Below are 24,786 nucleotides of genomic sequence, written 5' to 3'. Positions count from 1 at the left end.
TACTGTCTTTTATGTGCATATGTACACACACAGAGATCACAGTGTCATTTGAGTGAGTGATGCATATGTGTCAGGAGGGGTTACAGTTTTAAGACTATAGTATAAAAGCCCCCTCTGAAGTGGCTTTTGAGAAAGGACTCAAAAAGTAGCCCAGCAGACAAAGGTCAGGAAGCAGATTTCTGAAAATTATTCTCTCTCTCAGCTTAATCCATGACTGGGAACTGGGACCTCAGACCTAAATTAAGCCTCAAACCCCCTTAAGGGACCAAATCACATGGATGTCGTATTTAAAAGTAGGATTAAAGCCAGCGTGCATTTGCATTCACCGTCCACCATCCAGCCAAAATGTAAAAATAAAATCCTTTTTCCCTCAGATTTATTTAGTAAACATTTCACATTAAATGAAATACTGTTACAACAAATTGTTACAGAGCATTATCACAATAGCAAACACACATTGAGAACACTATTAAGAACAAAATTGCAAGTTATTCAGCAGTTTTTTCTTGAACTCAAATGCCACTTATGTAAACAATAATGAAAACAAAATCCTGCTGCTAAAAAAGGTGTACACATAAAAACACTGTACATACACAGAATTACATTTCTCATCTGAAACTCACAACCAAATCACTCCTCACAAGTCAGAGTACAATACAGTACTCACTCTACAATGGTTCCAAATCCTGCTAAAAGTTAAAATTCTCCTTGGGTTTAAAGTACAGCACAGGACATAAGGCAAAATATAGGAATTATCATCCAGTTCTTTGAGTTTTAATTAAACATCAGGAATTTAAGGCAAACTTGGAAATTTTTGCATTGTTTCATATAAATAAATGAGGACTTACAGATGACAAATTCACAAAAGCAACACTTAACTACCTCCGTAAAACAGTTAGCTATTTGGAACATCAGAGATGTATATTGGACACATTTGTCCCCTCAGAGATTCAAACAGGATATTCCAAAATCAAAGCATTTCTAATAGCAATGACTGTCAGGAAACTTGCATATGGCATTTTATTAAGTTTCTTCTAAACATGTGAGTGAAAATCCAATGACTTATGCATATATAAACTCACACCTATTTCAAAGTGCTTCTAAAAAAAATAATTTTGAGTGATTAAGAAATAGAACTGGATGATAATTTAAAGTTGTATGACATCTTATTTGAAGGTCTTAACTTTTAGATTGCATGAAAGATGGTACAGGCTGTAATAGGTTTATTTCTTTTAACTGCTAAACGAATTGTTGCATCAGATCTCCCTAAAATGGAGCACTTCGGTGAACAGCACAAGCAGCGCCCAAAACAGAAAATGAATATGCCATATTTATTAGTTTATATGATCTCTAAACTTGATAGACGTACAGCATATGTGAGTATTCTGCATCTTACATTGATCCACTTCTATGAATATCCAATCTAAACAGATCTGCATCTAGAAACAGCAGGATTTTTCATTAACTATTACTTCTTCCGTTCTTAACATCAAACCTGCATACTGAAACGTTACTTAGGTTAGTAGTACTCTAAATTTAGCAATAGGCTGCATTAACCTCAGCGTCATGTAAAGTGGTAAGTCTATTTAACATAAATTAATTTCACTATAGCCTAAATAAAGGGAATAAATGTACATTGCACTTGCAAAGTGCTTTGAGATCACTAAACGAAAGGCGCTAGCTAAATATTGACAAACCATCACCATACCTGTTAGGTATGCACTGTTGTCTTTTTATTGATGCCAGACCACTTATGTCTGTATCTTGTGCCACTTTCTACACATGAACTTTGTTTACTAATGAATCAAATGAGACTTAAGTCTGTATTTTAAAAAGCTGCATTCATGGAGTACTCTTGTAATTAATCAAACTCCTAAAAAAATTCAGTACATACTGAATTACAGAAAAAACTTGTAGCCACTTCAAGGCATAAACTCAAACAAACACTGTTTTGCAAACTAGGTTCTTGAGCATTTTTATCTCCTTGTTTAGATGGGGGATAAGATACTCCTTAATTCACAAAAATGAATGGTATCGCTATGAACTTGTAACTGGAAAGCAAAACAGCATATGTAAACATTCAGCTTGGGTATTTACTTGAACAAAATGAAAAGGCAGCCTAGACAGCAGACTAACATGATTTTGGTTGTGACTTGTTCCTAAAATTGCTTTTCTCCGCACAAACTCTCCATGTACAACAATAGAGCTACCTGTCTTCTATCAACAGATCAACTGGAATCATTCAATTATGCATTATTGCTATGTAACTAGAATAAGCAATAGGTCATTCAAATAAGCAGCATATAAAATGCTAAATTTGTCCATTGTATTTGCTTACAAATCCTGCTGAATTCTACCAAGTTAGTAAAGCATGAAGACTATTTGCAGGATTTCATAATTTGTGCAAACATTGGTAAAACATGATTTTTTATGGTTAAAAGACAGTTCTCTCATTGTTTAAATCCAAATGCTAGCTTATGGAAGAACAAGGAAAACTGCAGTTTGCCTGGTTGCAATTAGTTTTTACAGAAAAATAAATTTAAGTACATCCAGGACACCTTATTTTATGTACTTATAAATGGCTTTTTAAACAACTTTGTCTAACATTATTGCACTTTCAAGAATAATAGTATGTGGATTTTAAGAGCGAGGGGAAACATACATTGGATTATTATGTTAAAATTGGGAAGGGGGGGTGGGGGTGGATGGAAATAATCCCAGAAGCAGAAAAATGTATCAAATACCAGAATTGGCAAGTATAAGTACAAATATTAGAACAGAATGCAAGATAAACGTGATTCCTTGTTTAAAACAGAAAGAAACATTTTGTAAAACATACTCTTGCAACCCAAAATAATATTTATTCAGTTATTTATTTTAAATAAATGGTCATCACATAACCACCTCAATTTTTTATTTATCCACCCAAAGCTTAACTAACTGTAGGGCCATCACTGAAGTAGACTTCTTCAGATTCTGTTTTATCAGAAGAAACAACCTTCAGGGTTCAGTTACAAAGATATGTGCATAGTATAAATAACCATGCCCAGTGCTTTTTATTCAATGTGATATTTTTAAAGGCAAAACTTGTCTAAAGAGGCAGAGATTCACTCTTCATCCAGTCCATATTTAGAAACTTTGTGAAAATAGTAATATTAAACTAGATCAATTGAAAAAATTAGAGTATGTTGTGTTATTACTGACATTTTTCATAGGCACAAATTAATAAAGCAGATAGAGAGAAACAAATACACTAGAGAACAATCAAAACAAATCATGCTTTATGCATACTGCACTAAATTGGTAACAGCCTTGTGGTAAATCCTACATTTAGCACCATTTTGATACCTGAACACTCTGTAAAAGCAATCACACATTCTTAAAAAAATAAAAGTTACAAGGAAATATGAACACAAGTCTGCTAGGACCAAGGATGGGATGGACACATTTTTCTAAATATTTACACCTACGCTGTGAACTCTGCTGTGCTACTTAAGAAAACCAAGACATTGTTGATGAATTAACCATTTAAAATTGTCTTTCTATTATGATTACAAGCACATTGCAGACCAGGTAAGTAATTTCATCTGGCATTAGTCCGTCCACAACAAAAATATAGGGGAAGGTTAAAACAAGTCAGTTGATTGCAATTTGTTTTAATAGGTTCAAAATTATAATAAAAGGCATTAAACTTACCTTGCAAATGTATTAATTTAAATAGTCACCCATGATAATTATCCCCAGCCCAAAACACATTAAGCAGGTAACAAAGGAGTGTACAGGCAACATACTATGGCATTTATTATTTACAAACCTTGAGATTCAGAAACAAGGCAGCCCTTTAGTTACTATTAATAAAAAAGATCATGAAGCACTGGCATTTTCTCAAAATGAAGACACAGCCAGACAACTATTAACGAACAGCCCAGTCATACGACACACTCAAAGGCCTCTCATCCCTCGCACAGTAAACTGCATGTTTCATAGTAGGAAGAGGTAAAAGCTCTAAAAAGTGAAAGGATACACTAGGTTTTCTAACCCTATCCCAGGTATCCTAATGTTAAGATAACCACTTCATGCCAGTCACAGGATGCAGTCCATACCCTAGATTGGCAACAAGTTTCCATTTGTTTTGTTTTGTGTAATTAACGATAACCAAGGCCAATTTTTGAAAAGAAAAAAAAATCCAACTCTGTCAATCAAATATTCACCCCACTCCTCCAACTCCAGAAAATGCAGCTTATGGTCTCCATGAATTGGGCATCTTTTCAAGCGGAAAAAGTTCCATCTTCACGTTAGGTCCATGAGTTCACACTTTTCATCAAAGTGCAGTCAAACCAAAATTGCATCGACAGTACATCATACCAGCAGAGTCCAGCCAAGTATCTGAGATAGGGTCATATTTCTGTACGGTGTTCAGATAGGATGACCCTGAGTGACCTCCAACTACATAAAGGTAGTTATCAATTACAGCTGCACCAACTCCTATTAAAGGGAAAAAGATGCAAAATTAATTAATTTTTGCTAAATAATATTTTTATTTTTAACCATCTAAAATGGTGTTTTTAAAAAAGGCTGCATGTGGGTGAAAAATCTTTGCCCCTTCAGATCTGTGTCTTCTTTCCTGAATCACCCTGCACCCTCCCTCAACACCTGACCCTCTTTTCCCAGTCAGACCAGGAGGAAGGGATATGCACTGCTGAAACTGAAATGCCTGTCCACAACCAGCTGCTTAGGATAGTTCTATTCCCATTTTTAGCCTCGTTCATAAAGATATTAAAAAATGACATTTTCTACATATCAGTAGTAGTTATTGTTTTTATATATCTTGGTCAAGATTCTGCCTTCCTTTGGTTGAAAAGTATCTGAGTCCCCAGATAGTCCACACTGACTTCAAACGGTCTACTTGTGAATAAGGTACTACTCAATGTGAGTAAAAGTAGTAGAATTGGATCAGGAAAATAAATGCTCTTGTAATGTATTCACACAAAAGTTAAATCCAATATTTAGTCAGTCATTCTTTCACACGACATTACATTATTTCAGCGATCTTTAGTCTACTCAGGGAAAAGAGACAACACTCTGAAGGCCAGGTCCTGCATTCTTCTATAAAGTCAAATGGCAATTTTGTCTCTCAGGACACCAGGAAAACCTCGACATTCTCAGCATTTTACACATTCCTACCTGTTCTGGGTTCCTTCATAGGTCTACACACCGTCCACTGATTTTGATGTGGGTCATATCTCTCAATGCTTGACAAGTGAGACACCCCATTGTGTCCGCCCACTACAAAAATGAACCCCAGCATGACAGCAACACCAAAGTTTATCCTTTTGTCTGCCATTGAAGCTACTGTCTCCCAGGAGTCTTTACTTGGATCATAACGTTCCATGCTGCAGATACAAATAAACAACTTGTAAGTCTTGGGTTTAATGACATTTGTTTGCACCGAGTTTTATACCACAAGAGACTTATCTGCATTCATCAGGGATTCCTAGCTTGCTTCTGTCTACTAAAAAGTTTGCTCCATTATATAAGGCAACAAGAAAAAATGTTTAGGGTAATGGAAAAATTCTGCATTATAGCTTCTTTTCACCAAGGCTGGCACAAAGAAGCTCTGAAGCCAACATACTCAACAACAGAAGGATCAGCCCGTCTTAGGATCCTCCAGCAAAGAATTGGCATAACTGAAGATTCAGCCCACAATATTGCCAAAAACAATTTAAAAATATTCCCTCATGGCCAAACAATATAGTTCTGCCTGTACTCTGAGGTTATCAGATTACCGTCATAACCACAGGATACATTTTGACATGAAACAAGACAGAGTGCGGGGCTGAGGGTTCTTGTGAAGGACAAATGCAACTATAATTCAAGTAACCACCACCACCAGGTAATCTGAACATTTTACAACTCTGCAATGGAATTTAACCGAAAAGTCTACCAGGCTCAAGATTTCCCCATCTTGCCACAACACCATCTGAGACTGGAAGGGGGTGGGGATGGAAATGGGAAAGGAGTATTCGTCAAGAATGGCAACACAGGGGTTGGAACTGAACAGTAACGGAGGATGGGACATGTCCTCACTTCAGGGTAAATTTGAAAGTAACATGCAGCCCCATGAAACATACCTCTCCAGCACTGGAGCTGTACAGAAGACAGTAGTTACTACAGACATAGGAATGCAGCCATCCCTTACCAGATGTGCCGCGCCCGAGGCATGGGGGGGAAGGAAAGAGAGAGGAACAGGGAACCAGGAGTAGTAGTGCACTGAAGGCAAAGAGCTTATTTAAACATCAGCCAGCTTACTTGATCTTCCAGGGCTTGTATGAGCCTGATGACCATGTCATAAACAGGGTCCATAAATAGCGAAAAACAAAGCCACTCAATAAAAAGCTTTAAAAAAGGGAATCTAGAAATATCTGTCACAATTTCAGTAACACCACAACTGTGAGTGATACTAACAATTCCTTTGTGACAAAGGAAGAGCTGTTCAAGCTACGAATATAAGAGAAGAGTAAGACTATCATAACCGTTCAATATTGAGGTCTGTTCCTAGTGTTTTTTCCTTAAAATTTACATTGGTTTAATACTTAAATAAGTATACTTCACATTACTCCACCAATGAATGTAGTAATCTCCTCCTCCGCCGCCCAACAACGTTTAACAGAACTCACCTCTAAGAAACTTATGCATGTCTCATTTGTTCATCAGCTGAACAGCACCTCCTTTGTCACAAACTAGGGGGTCTGATCCTTTCGCCATTTAATTCAGTGCCAAGAACGTCAACAGCAGTAGAACCAAATGCCAGGTCAGCAATGCCCAACTAGTCTATTTATATATATAACATTCAGTAATTTTAAATATTGGTAGTTCACAAATGGCCAGATTCTCCATCTTTTTGCTGATTATCCTGCTGTTTTAAGTGAGTCTTCTTTTGTTAGCTTGCATTTTGAAGAGAAATGCCCAGCTGTTCTGCTGCCATTGTTAATGAAGGAAAGTTTGTGTAAGATGCATCCTATGGCCCTAATCCTGCAGCCAGATCACAGATTTCAAAAAATTTAAGACCAAAAGGGACCATTAGATCACAGAATCTTGACCTCCTGCATAACACAAACCATTAAATTTCAACCAGACACCCCTAAATTGAGCCCAATGATGTTAGTCGAAAGGAGATTAAACTGTCATGTGCCACAGGCAGGGAACAGGGGACACTGAGGTGTCAACAATACTGTTGCAATGGTTGGGAACTGATTTGACAGGAGATGCCCAGCAGCAGGTGATCCCTGCTCCATGCTGTTGATGAAGGTAAAAAACCCCCAAGGTCCCTGGCAACATGACCTGGGGTAAAATTTATTCTTGAGCCCAAATCTGGTGATCATTTAGAGCCTGAGCATATGAGTAAGACACGCCAGGCATCTAGAAAGAAGATTCTCTCTATCATATCAGAGCACTGATCCACCCAATCTGCTGTCCGGCCTCCAGTTGACCAATCTGATACTTCAGAGGAAGGCAAAACAAACCAACACACATCTGGTCAATTGTGCATCAGGAAAAAAAAAAATCTTCCTGACCCTGCAGGTGACTGGCTGAAGCACGAAATTTGATTATAGTTAGCGTGTTAACAGTGAACTACAAGTGTTATGAGCATGGTGAGGGCAATGCAGGCAATCCTGTTCTTGCCATGGCCCAGGAAATAAGGGAATGTATACGGGGATTCATGGACAGAAGGGATCATGGACCAAGATCCATGTGGTGAGAAGCTGGAAACTGAATGGAGCACTGACTACTTCAATGGAACTCCTTATGGGTACAAGATTCCATCCATGGGGATCTGAATGCAGGACTAGGGCCTGTGACTGTGTGTGGTTTTGTGCTCATCCCCTTTTACTGGAACTTTATTGTTAAACTAGTCTAAGGTTCCAGTTCAGCAAGATACTTAAGTACAAGCCTTTATATAGACTTACATTTTCATATTGTTAGCATCAGAACTTTAAGCATATTTTTCTCTTAAGATTTGTATAAAAGAAGAGCTGAGCTCTTAGCTAGAACACTTTAGTTGTATACTGAAAAAAGATTCCTCAAATGAATTCTCATGTTGATGCAACAGAACAATAACTAATGAGGCCCACCGTGGATTACCACTGATCGTGCTTAGAAACTTACAGATGGCTGCTGATCACAAGGTAAATATTATCACTGGTTTTCCAAGTTCACACTGTTTTCATCCGGCAGACCTCACGAGTACGTACCTGTCCATATGGGCAGGACCGTAGCCGCCGATGGCGTATATCATCCCATCCAAGACAGCCGCAGCAAAACAACTTCTTGTTTTACTCATTGGGGCAACTGGTTGCCATTCCTTAACCTTTGGAATGTATTTCTCCACTGACTGTAAATAAGACTGCCCATCATAGCCACCTAAGGCATACAGTTCTCCTGCTAGAACCACGACGCCAAGAGTACTTCGGCTCTCATTCATTCTTTCAAGAGATGTCCAGGTATTTGTATCAGGATCCCAGCATTCCACTGAACTTTCATGTTTTCGGTAGTTGATGCCTTGACACATGTGGGTTGCAATCCCTCCTACAACATATATTTTCTGGTCCAGGACACATATTCCAAATTCATAGCGGGGAATGCTAAGAGGCGCCAGACCTATCCAGGAGTCTTTCTGGGGAAAATACATCTCAACACTGGAGAGGAAATAGAGAAATTGGATTAGGTGAACAGACTTTACTCTTTAAAGCTTTGCTAAGTCCCACCAAGTAGTATTTATTTGTTAAAGACTGAAATGTATGTTCCATACCTGTGTACCTTCCAGTGGCTTTAATGGGAGTTGGATCAGGCCTTAAGTGATCCAGATCCAAGAATACGGAGTATTTCACACTCATTGATTAATGTGTATGAGGGAGTTATTTGGTGAGGTAACTCTTCCTCTGTATATACACAGGTAGGAAGAGAAAATTCCCGAAAGTCACCATGAAATATATTATCATAGAATCATAGAATATCAGGGTTGGAAGGGACCTCAGGAGGTCATCCAGTCCAACCCCCTGCCCAGAGCAGGACCAATCCCCAATGTTTGCCCCAGATCCCAAATGGCCCCCTCAAGAATTGAACTCACAACCCTGGGTTTAGCAGGCCAATGCTCAAACCACTGAGCTATCCCTCCCCCCCACAATCACTGTATGGTCACCAAGACCAGAAATCTGCTGGCAATTAGTATTAAAGTTGCCATGGGAAATCCAGCTTCAACAGTCTCTGGGACAGCTTCAGACCCCAAATGAGACTTCAGTGATCACAGCTGGATTTTTCCTAGACCTTTATTTCTTTGACAGTTACAGAGTCCAGCAACCTCAGTCTTCTCAGAAGGGTTCAAGGCAGATGCTGATAAAGATACAACAGCAAATATTACAACTCTGCTGTCCTGCAGGAGAAAGCATTCCATGCTGCAGAGTGGTGTGGCCCATTTTCAACTAGCTGCTTGTGGAGCAGATATCTGCATTTGCTCTTCCCCCAGCTACCTTTCACCTTGAATTTATTAGAAAAGTTAAAACAAATAAATAGAGAAACAAATAGCTCTTTATGCCCAGATGGATTGTTTAAACTCAAGGACTTCAGTTTAGTCAATTACAGTAGGGAAGAGGAAAAGCTCCTTATTCCACTCCATTTGCTAAAGGCTTGAGGACAGCTGAAAGCAATGGATTTCCGACAAAAATATTGGGAAGGGATAGTCTTACAGTCAGTACTTCACTGTGGGAGTTTGCAGAAGAACAGCTCCAGAGAGAATATCAGAAAAGTACACTATTTGATTTAATAGAAAGCCACAAAGTCTCAATTAAAATACCTCTGATCCTTAAATCTGAGGAACTGACAATTTCCCACCCCTGACTGTCTTCTGTGCCAATAGTGGTTTTCAATCATCACTTTGCTTCAGGAAAGCTATGTTTTCAGATCAAATTTGGGAAAGTTAAGAAATACAGTTGTATCTACAGTAAATCATATGTAGATTTACAGATTATATATCAAGAAAAAATAATTACCTCAAAAATTAAAAACTTAAAATGACATGCTAAACTTTTCTTTAAGTCATGTAATTGTAGGAGTTTGGTTTCAAGTTATTTAACAGGATACTAACCGAGCCTTTCTACTCTAAGAGATGGTCTGAATTGTGACAGATATTACAACCCCATCCAGTATCTTTAAGTGCCATTGTATTAAATTTATAAATGATTTATGTATGATTGCATTCTACTCCATGGGGGAGGGTTACCAGAGCTCATACAGGAAATAAAAACAGTGGGGGGGGGGTGATTAAGGCCAGTCACTAAGACTAAACAATTCTAGAGAGGTTTGCATATGCTGGTTGAAACTGAGTTTTCCAAAGACAAGACAAAGAAGGGGCTTTTGGTATAAAAGGATGACCTGGAACTGAGCTACAGGACCTTCTCTCTGATCCAGAAAATGGACAGGACCTCCTGACCAAGGGCCCCAATCCTTGAGGAAGGGCTGGAAAGACTTTGGCCTACTAGAGATCCCAGAAGACTGAAGAGTAACCTCTAGTAATATTTTAGCACGCATATCAGAATTCTGGTTGTTTTTATGTTTTCTCTGTAATGCTTTTACCTTAAGAATACACATGTTTTGCACAGAGTGAGCTGTGCAGTAACTGACAACACACTGTTCATAGCCCTGGGAAAGAAAGCAAAGCACAGGACCAGCCTTTGGGCAGACTGGCTTGCTGGGATATCACAGTGTGGGCAGGGAGCTGTGCAGCCTTAAAACCCCAGTCAGGAATGACAGTGACATGGATCTCCACTAAAGACAGGTGACAGTTGGGAGCTGGAAACCATATGTGGGTATCCTCAAGGGACCATGAAGGGGGAATACAGGTGCAGTTACCAAGAAACTGTGACATGAATACTCTATCAGTCAACAGTATAATAAGGCTTAATGTTTAGTGTTAAAGATACACTATGAATCACAAAACAAAACACCACATTACATTTGTCTGAAAATGTTATAAGCCAGTGGTTCTCAAAGCCGGTCCACCGCTTCTTCAGGGAAAGCCCCTGGCACGTCCCTTGGCCCGCGCCGCTTCCTGCAGCCCCCATTGGCCTGGAGCAGCAAACCGCGGCCAGTGGGAGCCGCGATCGGCCGAACCTGCGGACACAGTAGGTAAACAAACCGATCCGGCCCGCCAGGGGCTTTCCCTGAAGAAGCAGTGGACCGGCTTGGAGAACCACTGTTATAAGCAACCCCGAACAATACCAGAACTGGAAAACACCCCAAAAGAAGTCATGTTTCTCTCTCTCTCTCTCTTTTTTTTTTAAAATACAGTTTGCTTTCGGCACCTGACACAACTCAGAGATGTATATAGAATATGACCATTGGGGTCTATTCATAACAAAGGACCAGTGCAAGCTCTCAATTACCCTGTCTCTAAAGTGGTGAGAAATTACATTTGTCTCCCTCCTCAGGTAAGGATATGAGCCCTTGTTCAAAAGAAAGACTGTGTAGTGTACATAATCAATCATTTACAAGTGAGCCTTATCACATCTGGCTTCTCCTAGGCCATGGGGGTGACAGCAGCTGTTACTATTAGTGCTGCATCATCTTCCCCTCCCTCTTCCAAGCATTCACTCTCATCCAATTCTAGCTCTGTGCTTTGGAGCATGTTCAGTGCAGATAGAACGTTATATTGTAGCAACATGCTTCTAATAAGCTATACTTCAGAGGCTAACATTGATCCTAAATCTTGTTGGATTTTCATGGGGACAGCAAAAGGCACATTTCTGGCCCCAACATCATCCCACTGCCAAATTTCAAGTTCTTATTCCAAACATTTGAGGGACTACAGCTCTTAGATTATCCAACCATTTATCTGAATTTAGCAAACCTAATTTCCCTCCCCCCACACCATCTCATTCTTAGAAAAAACAGAACTGTTTTTGCTAATGCACACGAAGTTTGGAAAATTTCAGATGAAGTGGTTTTAAGCAACTGAAAACAGAGGATTATAAGTATAAAGCAACTTTAACTAAAGGTGTAGCCATACTACTTACAATCAAGGATTCAAAGCACTAAAAATGTAATTTAAAAAGTTATACCATCTCAAACATCATTTGAAAAATAAGAGAGTTCGCAGTCCCAATGATACATCCTGGTTAACTACGAGGTCTGTTTTATCAATAAGGTTTTGTGGGGCACACATCTATGATAACTAAGCTACATTTTTTACTATTTGGCAGTCTAGAATGGTGATTGGGGAGAGTAACAAAAATCGTATACACAGTAAAAACATGAAAGGGTACCAAGGCAAAAACAGAGTGAAAATAACTGTACGGTTAACAAATTTCATATTTAAATACAAGCACCCCAAACGATCTACTAAGGCTTTGCAATATTTTACATTGCAGAAAAGTTTTCAGCACAAATAAAGAACATGTATCAAGGAAGATCATATATAAAAATAAAGAGCACAGTATGCTCAACCCTGTTTCTCTGACATTTTTTAAATTTGATTTTTAGTCATTTGGGTGCTCATGAAAGGAGCTGATACACTGACAACCTCAAGACTGAAGCCCTTTAATTACAAAGTAAACAGTTACAACCCAAAGACTGTCTCAACCCTGACCTGGAGGACGTTAATGCATGGCTTCTTAACACCACTTAGTGTCACCAATACTCCTTACCTTTCCAAACAAGCAAACAGTCCAGCTTTTCCTCCTACAGCACAAAGTACTTTGGGAGCACACCGTGGTCGTGTCATCAACACAGTCTGATGGGAAAGTCTATGCTCAGGCATAAAGTGGTATTTCAGAGCTTCATTCAGCAGATGTTTACAAGTATGGTCATCACGAATAAGATGGTTTGCCTCATACAACCTAGTAAGAAACTTAACGCTCAGCAGTGGCAACCGGACACAGTGTAGCAGCTGTGCTAAGTACTTCTGTCGCTCTTGCACATCGTACTTGATCCAAGACTCCAGTGCATAAAAAACCGTCTCTTCTGTGACAACATTCAAACAGTCATTTGAAACAATTTCATCTAATTCAGCATGTGTAAGCTCAAAAAATTCTTCAGTCTGACAAACATCTTCAAAATTCTGACAAATGTATTTGTTCGCAGCCAAGTAGAGGTCATGGCAGCCATACGTCTCTGCGAAACGAGAAATCCCAATGCAATTGCCAGGGTCTAGCTGGCTTTCAAGAAATGTGCAACATTCCTTTAGTACAAGTTTGATCTGAAGAAGATTTGCAGCTGGAAGAAGTGACTCTACAGTGTCCTGCGAGATGAATACAGTCCCTGTGTATGCATATTCCACTATAGCCTGTAGTGCTGCCTCGTCAATACACTGGAACTCTACCTCGGAGTTCTCTTTCTTTGAAAGATTTCCGGTGAACATGGCTTTGAAATACGGGCTGATGCTAGCAAGCACCACTTTGTGTGCATGGATCTTGACATCGCCAACTCTAAGGATAATGTCACACAGCTCGTGATGTTGGCGAAGGAGGTTCAAGCCCTGCAGAAGCTGTTCAGAATGTAAGTGGGTTAAGTTGGCAAGCATGTAGGTTGGAGACGACTGGTCCATCTGTGACGAACAAAATTTTAAATATGTTACTCAGCCTTTTATTTTAAAGGGTTTCATTATCCACTTTACTTAAGCCTCTTAAATCATTAAACAGACAACATTTAAAAAAAATCAAATTTATTTTTCATCTTTCATGCTGTTATTTTAAATTATTGTATTATGCTCCAATTGGACAAATAAAACAAATGTTTTTCTTTCTGATTTTCACAAACTAGCAACGTGCTTTTTTATGCACATTAATTTAAAGTCAAAGGTATTATTATATTTTTAAAAAAGTCTTTCCTTTACAGAATTTGTATTTTGGGCCTTATGTACCTGATAGTGTGTTTAAACTGGGATTTTGCATCAAATATACCCTCAACACAACCACAGTGGTGGAATAGAAACAATTAAGAGACCATGGTCATTTTGGACAGAACTTATCAAAGAAATATGATATGCAGATCACTGCCCTTTTCGGTCAGGTTGATGCACAAATGCCCTCGTTTGAAGAAACCTGCCTAATATCCAGTTGAACGCTTCAAAGTCAATGAGCTGTACTGATAATTCTCTTTAGTGAATACAGTAGAACCTCAGAGTTACGATCACCTCAAGAATGGAGGTTGTTCATAACTCGGAAATGTTCATAACTTTGAAGAAAACATTATGGTTTACAACTGAACATTGTCTTAATATAGCTTTGAAACTTTACTATGCAGAAGAAAAATGCTGCTCTCTCTTTATTTTTTAGTAGTTTATGTTTAACACAATACTAGACTACATTTGCTTTTTTTTTTTTTTTGGTCTCTGCTGCTGCCTGACTGTGCACTTCTGGTTCCAAATGAGGTGTGTGGTTGATTGGTCAGTTCATAGCTCTGAGGTCCTACTGTACTGAGCAAACCTTGTGAAGAGGAAACAATTACTACACATGTCCTTGGAGGAAAGCAGGTGCCATGAACTCTTCAAAATTTAATATTCTGCAAGGAGGTTCAATATCTTCCTCCTCCTTTCCCAGGAGCATTTGGGAGGATTCATTATTTAATATTTTGAACGTGCTTTGAAAAGTTCTCAAACATTACTAAATTAAATTATTGTAGTTTTAGAAAAGAACGGGAGTGCTTATTCCAGAATCTCTTATTTCAAAATCATTTCTAACAAACAATTATAAGGGGCCATTCTGCCTACAAAACTATTTTTCTTATTGTGACAGACTGACAATATCTTGAACAAACCTTATGGAATTAAGATAAACTTTACTGAATTAAATTAAACCTTATTGAATTAGGATTAATACCTCTGAGGTACTGTGTATTAAAAATGCACTTGTGTGTTATTTTGGCATTGTACACACCTTCTCTAGAAGGGAGAGGGGATGCTAATGTACTTCCTCTGTTATCAACCACTTGAAGCCACCACCTTGGAGAGGCTCACATATATTAGTTCAGATTGGATTCTCCTGGGACCAAAGGCCAAAGAAACGGGTTTTGAATAATTAGCCTAATTTTAAACTGGCTCATGGGCTTTCTTCCTGAACCAACAAATGGATGGGACCCCGGTCTACAAAGAACCTCAATCCTTAGCGTAGCGTTGAAAGGACTGGGTGCTTTTTCTGAGCTGAAGTTGTAATGAATTTGTAACCACAAGACATCCCCCCTTGGGTGGGAGGTTGGAGGACTGCTCCTGCCAGAATCCATGTTAGGATGATGTCTGTAAGCTTATTAGCATGTGTGTAGGTTCTTTTATTGTTTGTCATATGTTTTCTTGGTAGTGCCTTTTACCTTAAGAATAAAGAAGGCTTGCATAGGAAGTGCTTTGTGGTACCTTATAACTGTAGCAAATGTACCTGTGTTAACCGTCTCTGAATAGGAAGTAAGCAGGTGTCCATCAGCAGCCTGTCTGTGCTGGGGATAACACGGTGTAGGCAGGGAACCGCTCAGCCTGGCAAAACCCTGGTCAGAAGGTAAAGAGACACGTTTCCACAGAGAAAGGCAATGGCTGGGGAGTTGGAAGCCTGAGAGTGGATGCCCAGGCTGAACCATTGAAGGGGAAATACAGCTGCAGTTGCACTGAACTGTGACATTTATTATTTATTAAATAAATATAACACCCCTAGACTCTATCTTGAGTATAATTCTGCTTGTTGTTTTTCATAAACCACAGGCGTAATTCTTTTGTTTACTTTTGTATCGCAACCAGAATTATTAAATTTGTGGTGGGGAAAAAGTGTCAGGCTGCTAAAAACTGAGGTAACGGAATTTCCTTCTCAGATAATGATTTGACAGATTCTACCCTTTTAGACTACATCCAGATGTGCTTTACCAGTCTAGGAATACAAGCACTATCTACCAGCAAAGTGCTCCTAGTGAGGATGCAACTATACAAGCTTTATACCAGTATAATAAAACCATCCCCTACAAATGAAAGAAACTGGTAAAAGTGCACATATCCCGGCACAGCTGCATGCATGCTAAGGGCTTCTGGTTGCACAAGCTAGGTCAGTCAGGAATCACACATCTTTGTACCCCTGACCAATACAGCTCTTCGGGCAGAAACCTGTAGTGCAGACCTAGCCCTGCTTTCTGAAAGCCCACTGAAATCAATGGGTTGTGAGGCAAAATTTGGCCAAATCATTTTAAATTCTGATTTCGCCATCATTATCCACTTATTCATGCACAGTTGCTCCCAGCATCAGCCATAGGGGTTATGCACAGAGGAAAGAACAGACTTCTAAACCTAGATATTGTGCATAAGAAAGGATGATGAATCAACTAGAAGGAAACATTTTAAATTGTAAACTTTTCAAGCATTCCATTAACGTGACCCCATTGTTATACTACACATTTTCACCTCTTGCTTGTTCAGCTTGTTTAAATACAATGGCAGAGACAGATCCGCTCTTGTTCATGACCCCAGATAAAATACATATGAACCTTGTGCCCATCAGATTTCTGAATTTTAAATAAATCAGCTTTTCATTTGTTAAACTGACTACAATGCATTATCATTTTACTTCTTGTAAACTGGTACTAAAAAGTAAGGACTTGTGGTCACTGGCAAGTTTCTCTTCACCACTTTTATAACTCCCTGACACCTAATTTGCACAGCAAAGCACCATGAAGTGCTGAATCTGGAGGGAGACAATTATCTGACAATGTTTAAATATAGAACATAGCAGTCGCTAGCAAAGAGGTGAAGAATTACAACCAAAGTAAAAACAATTTTGTGCAGGAAAATACACAAGTTTACCCCTTTCCTATTATAATATTGTATAAAGTTTTTAAGAAAACCCTTCATCACAATTCTCTGAAAACAAGATTGTGACAACTGGTCACTGAATTTGCAGTATTCACAAGCTTAGTGATGCAATCTAGCAGCTAAAACCCCTGCTTCTTTTCTTTTTACTTCCTTTAGTTAAGTGTATTTGTTTACAGAGATTATATTTCTTTGCCTCACTTCCTAATTTTACTCTACAAGTATACAGAATCCAACAGACACACGAAGCTAACAACATCCTGAAAGACTATGGCTAGAGAACCAGAATCATTAGTGTGATATGGAATAAGTCCCAGATCCTGCAAAAATGTGTGCACGTAACTTTGCATGCGAGCAGTCCCACAGAATTAAATGTGACTACTCACATTTGTGTTTACCACACATAACAAAACCAGTGATCTTCAAATAAACAACAATGCAGATTCTGTGCGCATCTTTACTTAGTTAGCCATGAAGTCAGAACAAGGTACAAACAGGGCTTTTGCCACGGGCTCCGCTCCAAAGCCCTGGGTACAAAAACAACAAGGAGTCCGGTGGCACCTTAAAAACTAACAGATTTATCTGGGCATACGCTTTCGTGGGCTAGAACCCACTTGCATCCCACAAAAGCTTATGCCCAAATAAATCCGTTAGTCTTTAAGGTGCCACCGGACTCCTTGTTATTTTTGTGGATACAGACTAACACAGCTACCCCCGCTACTTGAGAACAAGGTAAATTCACTAGTCAGAGAAATGTGCCTATTCAAATAACTTGCACTTAGCAAAGCGTGGTAGTGTTCCTATAAAACACTTAGATGAACTGTTGAGTCCTAGTCACTTCTAATGACAAAAATTAAAACGGAAGTACAATAAATACCAACAGAATTATTGTTAGGAATGTCATGATTATCTTGGAAAAGTTATATTAAATTTGCTTGACCTATAAATTATCCCCTTTTCACAAACAATATTATATAATGACCCCCATTATCTATATGCAATTTTCTTTACATGGGAATAATAGGAAGTAAGGACCTGGAATAAGCACTTGAGCCAAGGGAGCTTTGAAATGCCTCCCCCAAATCCTCATTTGTACCATAAAACCCTAGAATCACAGCACATGACCATCAAGGCCTTCTCCTGTCCAGGAGAGGCTTGTTCCCTATTGGCACATTCAAGAGCTTCACCAAGTTTAATTTTAAATTTCTTAAGCAACCACAAGTTGTGTGTCAAATTACAATGAAAAAAAATGCCATCCCCAACACTGTGTAGCATAAACCTTCTTGTTTGTGCTTCTTAATTTTATTCTAACTCTGATATAGACCATAATATAGAAAAGGGAATATGCAACAAATAAGCCACCATTTCAGACAAGTTTACTGCTGAAGAAATTAACAGGCTGGGTTAGCCTCTTATTTAACTCTCTCCAGAGGCACAGCTTTGGAAAATATGCTAGAAGGACACACGTGGCCTTTGGGTACCACTGTCAATACAGAGATATTATTTGTATTGTAATCTCCTCAAACTATGGATTAGTTGAGACCTGACAGGCCTGTTCCATTTCTAGGTTCTATGAACAAATCATAGGACACTAAAGACAGAACTACGTTTGTCCCCTCCAGACTGGATTACTGAATATTCTCTACTTAGGGCTATTCTTAAAGACAACTCTGAAAATTCAATTATAACAGAAGGCCTACCTACTTGGTGAAGTGTACTTGTTTTGCCACCTCCGAATTGCTTCCCCATCTACTTTTGGGTAGAATACAAAATGCTGGGTTTGGTCTAAAAAGCCTCACTGGTAACGTGGCAATTTTCCCATGGAACATGTTTCATCAGAAAACACCGATTCATCAAAATGTTCCATGAGAATGAGACAATTTTGACAAAAAAGTTTTCAATGGAATCCTGCCTCATTTTCCGCCAGCTCACCCTCCTGGCTCCTTGGGAGCAGGGGCTCCCAGCAACCCTGGCTCCCAGCACAGTCTGCCAGGTGCCTTGCCCCAGAACTGGGGGTCCCAGCCTGGCCGGCTGCCGCAACTCCGGGGGGCTGGGGGAACCTTGGAAACGTTTCAAGCAAGTCAAACTGAAGCACCGTTTTGACTTTTCTCAATAAAGTTTCAGCCTTTCCATTCTGCAGGAAGTTTCATTTATTTTGGAATGTCCCACGGCAAAGGAATTTGGTTTGGGACCGGGATCTAGCTTTGGTTTATAGGTTGCCTTCCTACTACCCATCACCTCGGTGTCTTCTGGGAGGCGAGGCAGGGCTGCCCGCGCTTCGCAGGTCTGCAAACCGGAGGACCGGCCCGGGGCGCGCTCGGCGGGCAGCGCCTGCCTGGGACCCCGGCTCGCTCGGGCGCGCCTCCGAGGGCGGCGGCGTCAGGCTGAGGCCCAGCGGCACGAGGCGCTGCGAAGCTGGGGCGGCCCAGAGGCTCGGGGGACGGTCCCGGACCCGAGGGGGCGACAGCGGCGCGCCCGGGACGGGAGAGGGGCGCCGCGGCACGGCCCGAAGCCGGGGGGCTCACGCGGGCCGGAGCCGCGTACCGGCTGGCTCCTCTCCGGGAGCGGCCCCGCGCCCGCGTGGCGAGCTGGTCTCCCGGAGCCGCTCGGGGCCGGCGGGCGGGGGGGGGCCGCAGCCCGGCTCGGCCACCGGGGGGCGCTGTTCGCCGCACACGGGGCTCGGTTGCGGACGGGGCTCTTCCTCCCCGCCCCGGAGCCCGGGGGCCGCTCCGCCGCAGGCTCGGCTCACCTCACCTGAGTCATGAGGGCGGCAGAGGCCGGGACGAGACCGAAGCCCGCGGCAGCGGCAGCAGCAATAGGCCCCGTCGCCTCCTGTCAGACACCAACACACAGCGGCCTTGCGTCACTTCCGGGCACCCAAACCCACAGCTCCGGAGCTTTGCCTTCCCAACGGCCATTTCGGTACAGCCGCCATCTTGTGGGTCACATGACACTAGCCCGCCGCCCCGCCCCCGAGGAGGGACAGTGGCGCCTCACCCTCGAGCTCCCGGAGCCTACAAATCCCATAGTGCTCTACGCTGCCCTTTCCGGCAACAAGTAGCGTCGAGACGTGCCTTGGGACGGTCACGTGACGCCCTCCCCTGCCGGGCGGCCATTTTGCCACGCGCTCTGGGAATGGGGGGCGACGCGTTGGTTCCGTCCGCTCCGCCCACTCCACCTGCGGCCGCGCTTGGTTGAGGCCGCGCAGGCGCAAGGCGGCCCCTGGAGACCGCGATGTTTTCCTCTCAGGCCGGTTCCAGCCGCTGCCCGGGGACGCCGCCGCCGCCGCCCCCCCATGGCCGCGGCCCTCGCCCTTCCCCCGCAGGCGGGCAGCATGGAGGCCAGTGAGCGCGGGGCCGGCGGGGACACGCGCGCGCCCCAGGGCCGGGGCTCGCCGGCCGAGCGGGAGCGGGAGGCCGCCCTGCTGCAGCAGCTGCTCCGCCGCCGCGGCCCCGAGCCCGGCCCGGCCCTGTCGGCGGCCGGCGGCGAGGAGGGGCCGGCGCCAGGCGAGCTGCCGCTGGCCGAGCTGGTGCGCGGCCTGCGCGGGGAGAGCCCGGCGCTGCGCGGGGAGGCGCTGCGGGGCCTGCGCCGCCGCCTCGCCCGCCCGGGGCCCGGCGCCCAGGCGCTGCGGGCGCTGGTGGAGCACGGGCTGGAGAGCGCCGAGCCGGCGCTGCGCACCGCCACCGCCCTGCTGCTGCCCGCGCTGCTCGGGCCGCCGCTGCCCCGCGGCCTGGACCTGGGCGACCTCACCCTCAGCCTGGCCCGCAAGCTGGGCGCGCCGGCCCGGCCCGGCGGCGGCCCGGGGGAGGAGGCGGCCGCCGCCTTCAGCAGCCTCCGGCAGCTGGGCGAGACGCTGGGGCCCGAGCGCTTCCACGGCTACCTGGGCCGCCTGCCCTCCGCCCTGCGCGGCCACTACAACCGGCTGCTGGAGGCCCGGCTCGGCGAGGACCTGTGCGGCGGCGGGGACACCGCGGGGGCCCGGCCCGCGGAGCAGGATCCCCTGAGCACCAACCTCAAGTTCGGGCTGATCCCTCAGGAGCTGCACGGCCGCCTGCTGGACCAGGAGGATTACAAGAACCGCACCCAGGCCGTGGAGGAGCTCAAGCAGGTGCTGACAGATGCCGCCTCCGCCAGCCTGGCCTCCACGCCCGCCCCCAGCCTGCTGGGGCTCATCAGCTTCCTCTACACCCTTCTGGACGACTCCAATTTCAAGGTGGTACATGGCACCTTGGAGGTGCTGCACCTGCTGGCCCTGCGCCTGGGCGAGCGGGTTCAGGCCTACCTGGGACCCCTTGTGTCGGCCGCTGCCAAGGTGCTGGGCGACAACAAGCTGGCCATCCGGCAGGAGTACAGTCAGCTCTTCTGGTGCTTGATGAAGGCTGTGGGTCCCCAGCAGGTATTGTGCCTGCTACTGCAGCCAGAGCATCTTCAGCACAAGAACTCCAAGGTCAGGGAGGAAGTGGTGAACATCTGCATCGGATCCCTGCTCACATACCCTAGTGAGGACTTTGACTTGCCCAAGCTGGCGTTTGGGTTAGCACCAGCCCTAGTGGACAGTAAGCGGCGGGTCCGCCATGCTGCCCTGGAGGCCTTTGCGGTGTTGGCCTCTTCCATGGGCTCAGGCAAAACCAGTCTCCTCTTTAAGGCTGTGGATGCTGTTGAATTGCAGGACAACGGGGATGGGGTGATGCACGCTGTACAGGCCAGGCTGGCCAGGAAAACCTTGCCTAAGTTAACAGACCAGGGGTTTGTGGAGTATGCTGTGCCCATGCCATCCTCTGCCCATGGCAGGGGGGTCCATCTGCCCCATGGAGCAGACACAGATTGGTTGCTGGCAGGCAACAGGACTCAGAGTGCACACAGTTATTGTGGGGATCATACAAGGGATGCTACCCAAAACTATGGCTCTCACAGCCCCTATACTGATCAAGGGATATGTCCCAGAAGGGTTTTAAGTGCAGGTAAAGGAAAAAACAAACTGCCTTGGGAAAATGAGCGAGCTGGAGGCACAGGAGGCTGTTCAGGAAACCAGACACCCTTTACAAAGGGCGTAGAACAGGTATGTACACTACTTCGCTTAACACTTTTTTCCTAACGGCCCTTCCATACAACGATCTCAGAGCTCTTTGTAAACATTTAATGAAAGAAGTTGAATGTTTTGATCTAGGTGATATTGCTTCTGTGTCAGATAAGGAAGCTGACATGCGGAAGCCAAGTGAGTTGCCAAAGTCAAGTACGGTCTATGGTAGTGTTAGGAATAGTAAAAAACAGATTTCCTGTCATTAAAAACCAATTGTTTTTTTCCTCAAGAGGAAACTGGTCGGTTTCCTTCTAAGTGCAAAAGCTTTTCACATATAAATTGAAAAGGGAACATGACTGTTACAGTGCAAAATAAACTGCTTCGTTTCTGGTTCTTTATACAGAGCTCTGGAGTGCTCTTATAGCCAATGCTTTCCTCAGTAGGCTCAACCACAGAATATTTAAATGTGTAGGTCACGTCAGTAGTTACCTGAGTTGCATTTGACCCTATGAGAGCCTGCATTGAGTAGAAAAGGTTTTAGGTCAGACATAGCTAATACGCTCCCACTAATCATAGTCTAAATTTGACCACTTTTCCTTGTCAGACAAACCCTGAATGTGAGCTTATCATCCATAAATTAGTGACCTATCCAAGGTCATCTGAAGTCCCCTCTAGTTCTGCACTAGGCAGCCCTCCATTCTCATGATTTGCTGAATGTTCATGAAAAGTCTGCCTTTCTGCTAAAACTCCTTAAACAGGTTGTTTTGATTTTAGCATGGGTTGCTATCTAGAAAGCTAACTCATAATGAATGCTGGTTAGAAAATTAGTCTTACTGAAACAATTTCCCCACTGAATATGTTTTCCATTTAAAAGTTAATTTTCAGTCATGTAGCTATTCTAAGCTCTATATTTTGCTCATATGTTTCAGTACCTTGAGCTTTTCCCCTGAACTAATTTGCCCCACATAATGGATATAGAACCACTGAGAAATTGAAAAAGGGGGAGATTGATTATGCACAAGCACATTCCTTAATCAGTGTGTATATATTTGTGCTAATATCTGAAGTGATGAAACTTTCAGATTGGCAGTCCTGGGCACTACTGTCATATATTTATCCACAGAACAGATAGTCTAGGTAAGGCTTTCGATGCTGGTCTGCCATCTCTGCGGGTTAGAAGAGATTTCACTCAGTTCTTGTCCTCATTTCTGAGACTAACAATTATGTTAATGCTAATTGTGTAGGTAATTGCTAATTGACAGTGTACTAATTGTAAACTGAATCGAGTTGTATACTATGGTATACATTAGTGTCACAAATCTTTCACTTTTTTTAACATTAGGAAACTTTTTATGAATATGGAACTTCAGAAATTACCTCTTGTTCACTGCTTGAAAAGACAATCCTCTCCGTGACATCACAACTGGTTGCTGTGAAATGGTTCCAATTTTTTTCAAGTGAATGTGCTTTCAAAAGTGGACATATTTGATGCCTGTAGATTGGGGAGAGACCTCAAAGGGGAGGTCCACTCACAAAAACAATGGGCAAAAGTGGCCATATTGACAACACTTGAGACTAAAGGCCTCCATTTAACCACAGAATCAGTAAAGTATGGGCGGGAATGGTGTAAAATTTTCCCACACCACCCCATCAGTGTGCTTGTTTTGACCTGGAGAACAGCCTCGGATGGTAGTGAATTGTTCACTACAATTTCTTCTTCTACACAGAACTTGTGCAGGAAACCTTTAATTTTTTAGCACAAACTTTCCTCTTATTTATCCCACCTTTCTCAATAATGTCATCTTGTACCATGCTAAATGCACTGTTTTCCTCTTGGTGTTGGCACACCTAAAATATGTGTAGACTAGAACTTGAAAAAGTATGTGTCAGATGAGGAACCTACAGCTGCACCAACAGTCTTTGCAGAACATGAGGTTTTATGTAAAACTCAATGGGCTGGATTGACAAAGAGGCTTAGGCTCAGTGTTGCAGTGCCTAATTTTAGGCACCCTTCTGCCAATGGACTCCTCAGCCCTGAGTTAGCTGCCCAGCTTCTCTGTATAATGCGGGGGGGGGGGGGCGGGTTAGGTGCCTAAGAATGGGATCAACAAAAGCTAGCAAGCTGAGTGGGGACTGAGCTGCCTAAGGTAGCTAATAGGAAATACTGGGGTGAGATGTGGCCTAAGCTTGGTCTCTTAAAGGGACTTAGGGGCCTGCCTCCATCTGGAATTCACCTCTCCTGGAGTTACGTGCCTAAGACCTTTCTTGCTAGGGAGAAAAAAAAAGACAGGTGATGCCCCCTTCTTCCATTTAGCACATTCACCCAAGCATTCAGATCACTCACCCAAGATGTGGGAGACTTGGATTCAAATACCCTCCACCCCCCATCTGTTGTGGACAGGGATTTGAACCCGGATCTTTGGAGAGTGTCTTAACCACTAGCCTATGGATAGGCTTGGAAGGATTAGATTTTTATTGGTTATTGTAAATGTCAATTTCGTCGGACACACACAGACTCATTAAAAAATATTTCTATCAGTAATAACTGCGAGCACTTGAGTTTGATTTTAATTATATTTACTCTGTATATTTGGACATGTGATGTTGTCAGTTTGTTTTAATGGTTATAAAGCTGTAACTTTTTTAATCTCAATGTCTGCTGTCATTAAATAATTCTGACCCTTATAATTTCCCACAACAGTGAAAATGTGAATTGATAAACATAAAAAATGCTTAAGCCCCATGATTTTGCCCAACTGAAAATTTCAATGGTACAAATAGAAATTATGCTTATAAAATATCAATATTTGTTGAAATTATTAAAAAATTTCTGCCAAGCCTACCTATGGAATATTCTGGTGTGGGGAGGTCTCTGTCTCTCCTGCTGAAGCCATTTCACTTTTCATATATGTTCACTGATCCAGAGACAGAGTGAGGC

The 24,786-nt window shown here is 42.8% G+C and overlaps 2 protein-coding genes across 6 annotated transcripts in view; one reads left to right on the top strand and one right to left on the bottom strand.

The window, feature by feature from the left end:
* Nucleotides 1–359: 359 nt before the first annotated feature.
* KLHL28 (kelch like family member 28) lies at nucleotides 360–19,724 on the bottom strand. Of its 5 annotated transcripts, none has more exons than XM_077819725.1 (6): nucleotides 19,578–19,724; nucleotides 15,420–15,525; nucleotides 12,699–13,597; nucleotides 8,253–8,696; nucleotides 5,185–5,393; nucleotides 360–4,485 (listed from the first exon to the last, which is right to left on the bottom strand). In XM_077819725.1, exons 2-6 carry the CDS (start codon nucleotides 15,459–15,461, stop codon nucleotides 4,322–4,324), a joined length of 1,758 nt encoding a protein of 585 aa, XP_077675851.1. In that variant the 5' UTR covers nucleotides 15,462–15,525; nucleotides 19,578–19,724; the 3' UTR covers nucleotides 360–4,321. The 5 variants fall into 5 exon arrangements, with proteins under 5 accessions (XP_077675851.1, XP_077675850.1, XP_077675853.1 ...); XM_077819724.1 differs by having other exon boundaries at nucleotides 19,583–19,724; XM_077819727.1 differs by lacking the exon at nucleotides 19,578–19,724 and adding an exon at nucleotides 19,373–19,429.
* Nucleotides 19,725–19,957: 233 nt separating this feature from the next.
* The window catches only part of TOGARAM1 (TOG array regulator of axonemal microtubules 1), an 84,144-nt gene continuing 79,315 nt past the window's right edge, over nucleotides 19,958–24,786 (top strand). Inside the window, exon 1 of the mRNA XM_077819722.1 lies at nucleotides 19,958–21,887. Coding sequence (XP_077675848.1) covers nucleotides 20,124–21,887 — 1,764 coding nt within the window. The 5' untranslated portion in view covers nucleotides 19,958–20,123. The remainder of the gene's footprint in view (nucleotides 21,888–24,786) is intronic.

This window comes from Eretmochelys imbricata, chromosome 6 (assembly GCF_965152235.1).
Source record: "Eretmochelys imbricata isolate rEreImb1 chromosome 6, rEreImb1.hap1, whole genome shotgun sequence".
NCBI classification, from domain to species: domain Eukaryota; kingdom Metazoa; phylum Chordata; order Testudines; family Cheloniidae; genus Eretmochelys; species Eretmochelys imbricata.
The sequence above is the reverse complement of the archived record's forward strand: the minus strand, read 5'-3'. Positions and strand labels throughout refer to the sequence as shown.

Excerpts from the sequence above, each read along its gene's own strand:
- KLHL28 (XM_077819725.1), bottom strand. The coding sequence starts at position 15,461 with ATGGACACCTGCTTACTTCCTATTCAGAGACGGTTAACACAG. Across the intron at positions 13,598-15,419 it reads TTCAGAGACGGTTAACACAG|ATGGACCAGTCGTCTCCAAC; the intron begins GTACATTTGCTA and ends TGTTCGTCACAG. Across the intron at positions 8,697-12,698 it reads CTGTTTGCTTGTTTGGAAAG|TGTTGAGATGTATTTTCCCC; the intron begins GTAAGGAGTATT and ends TTTCCTCTCCAG.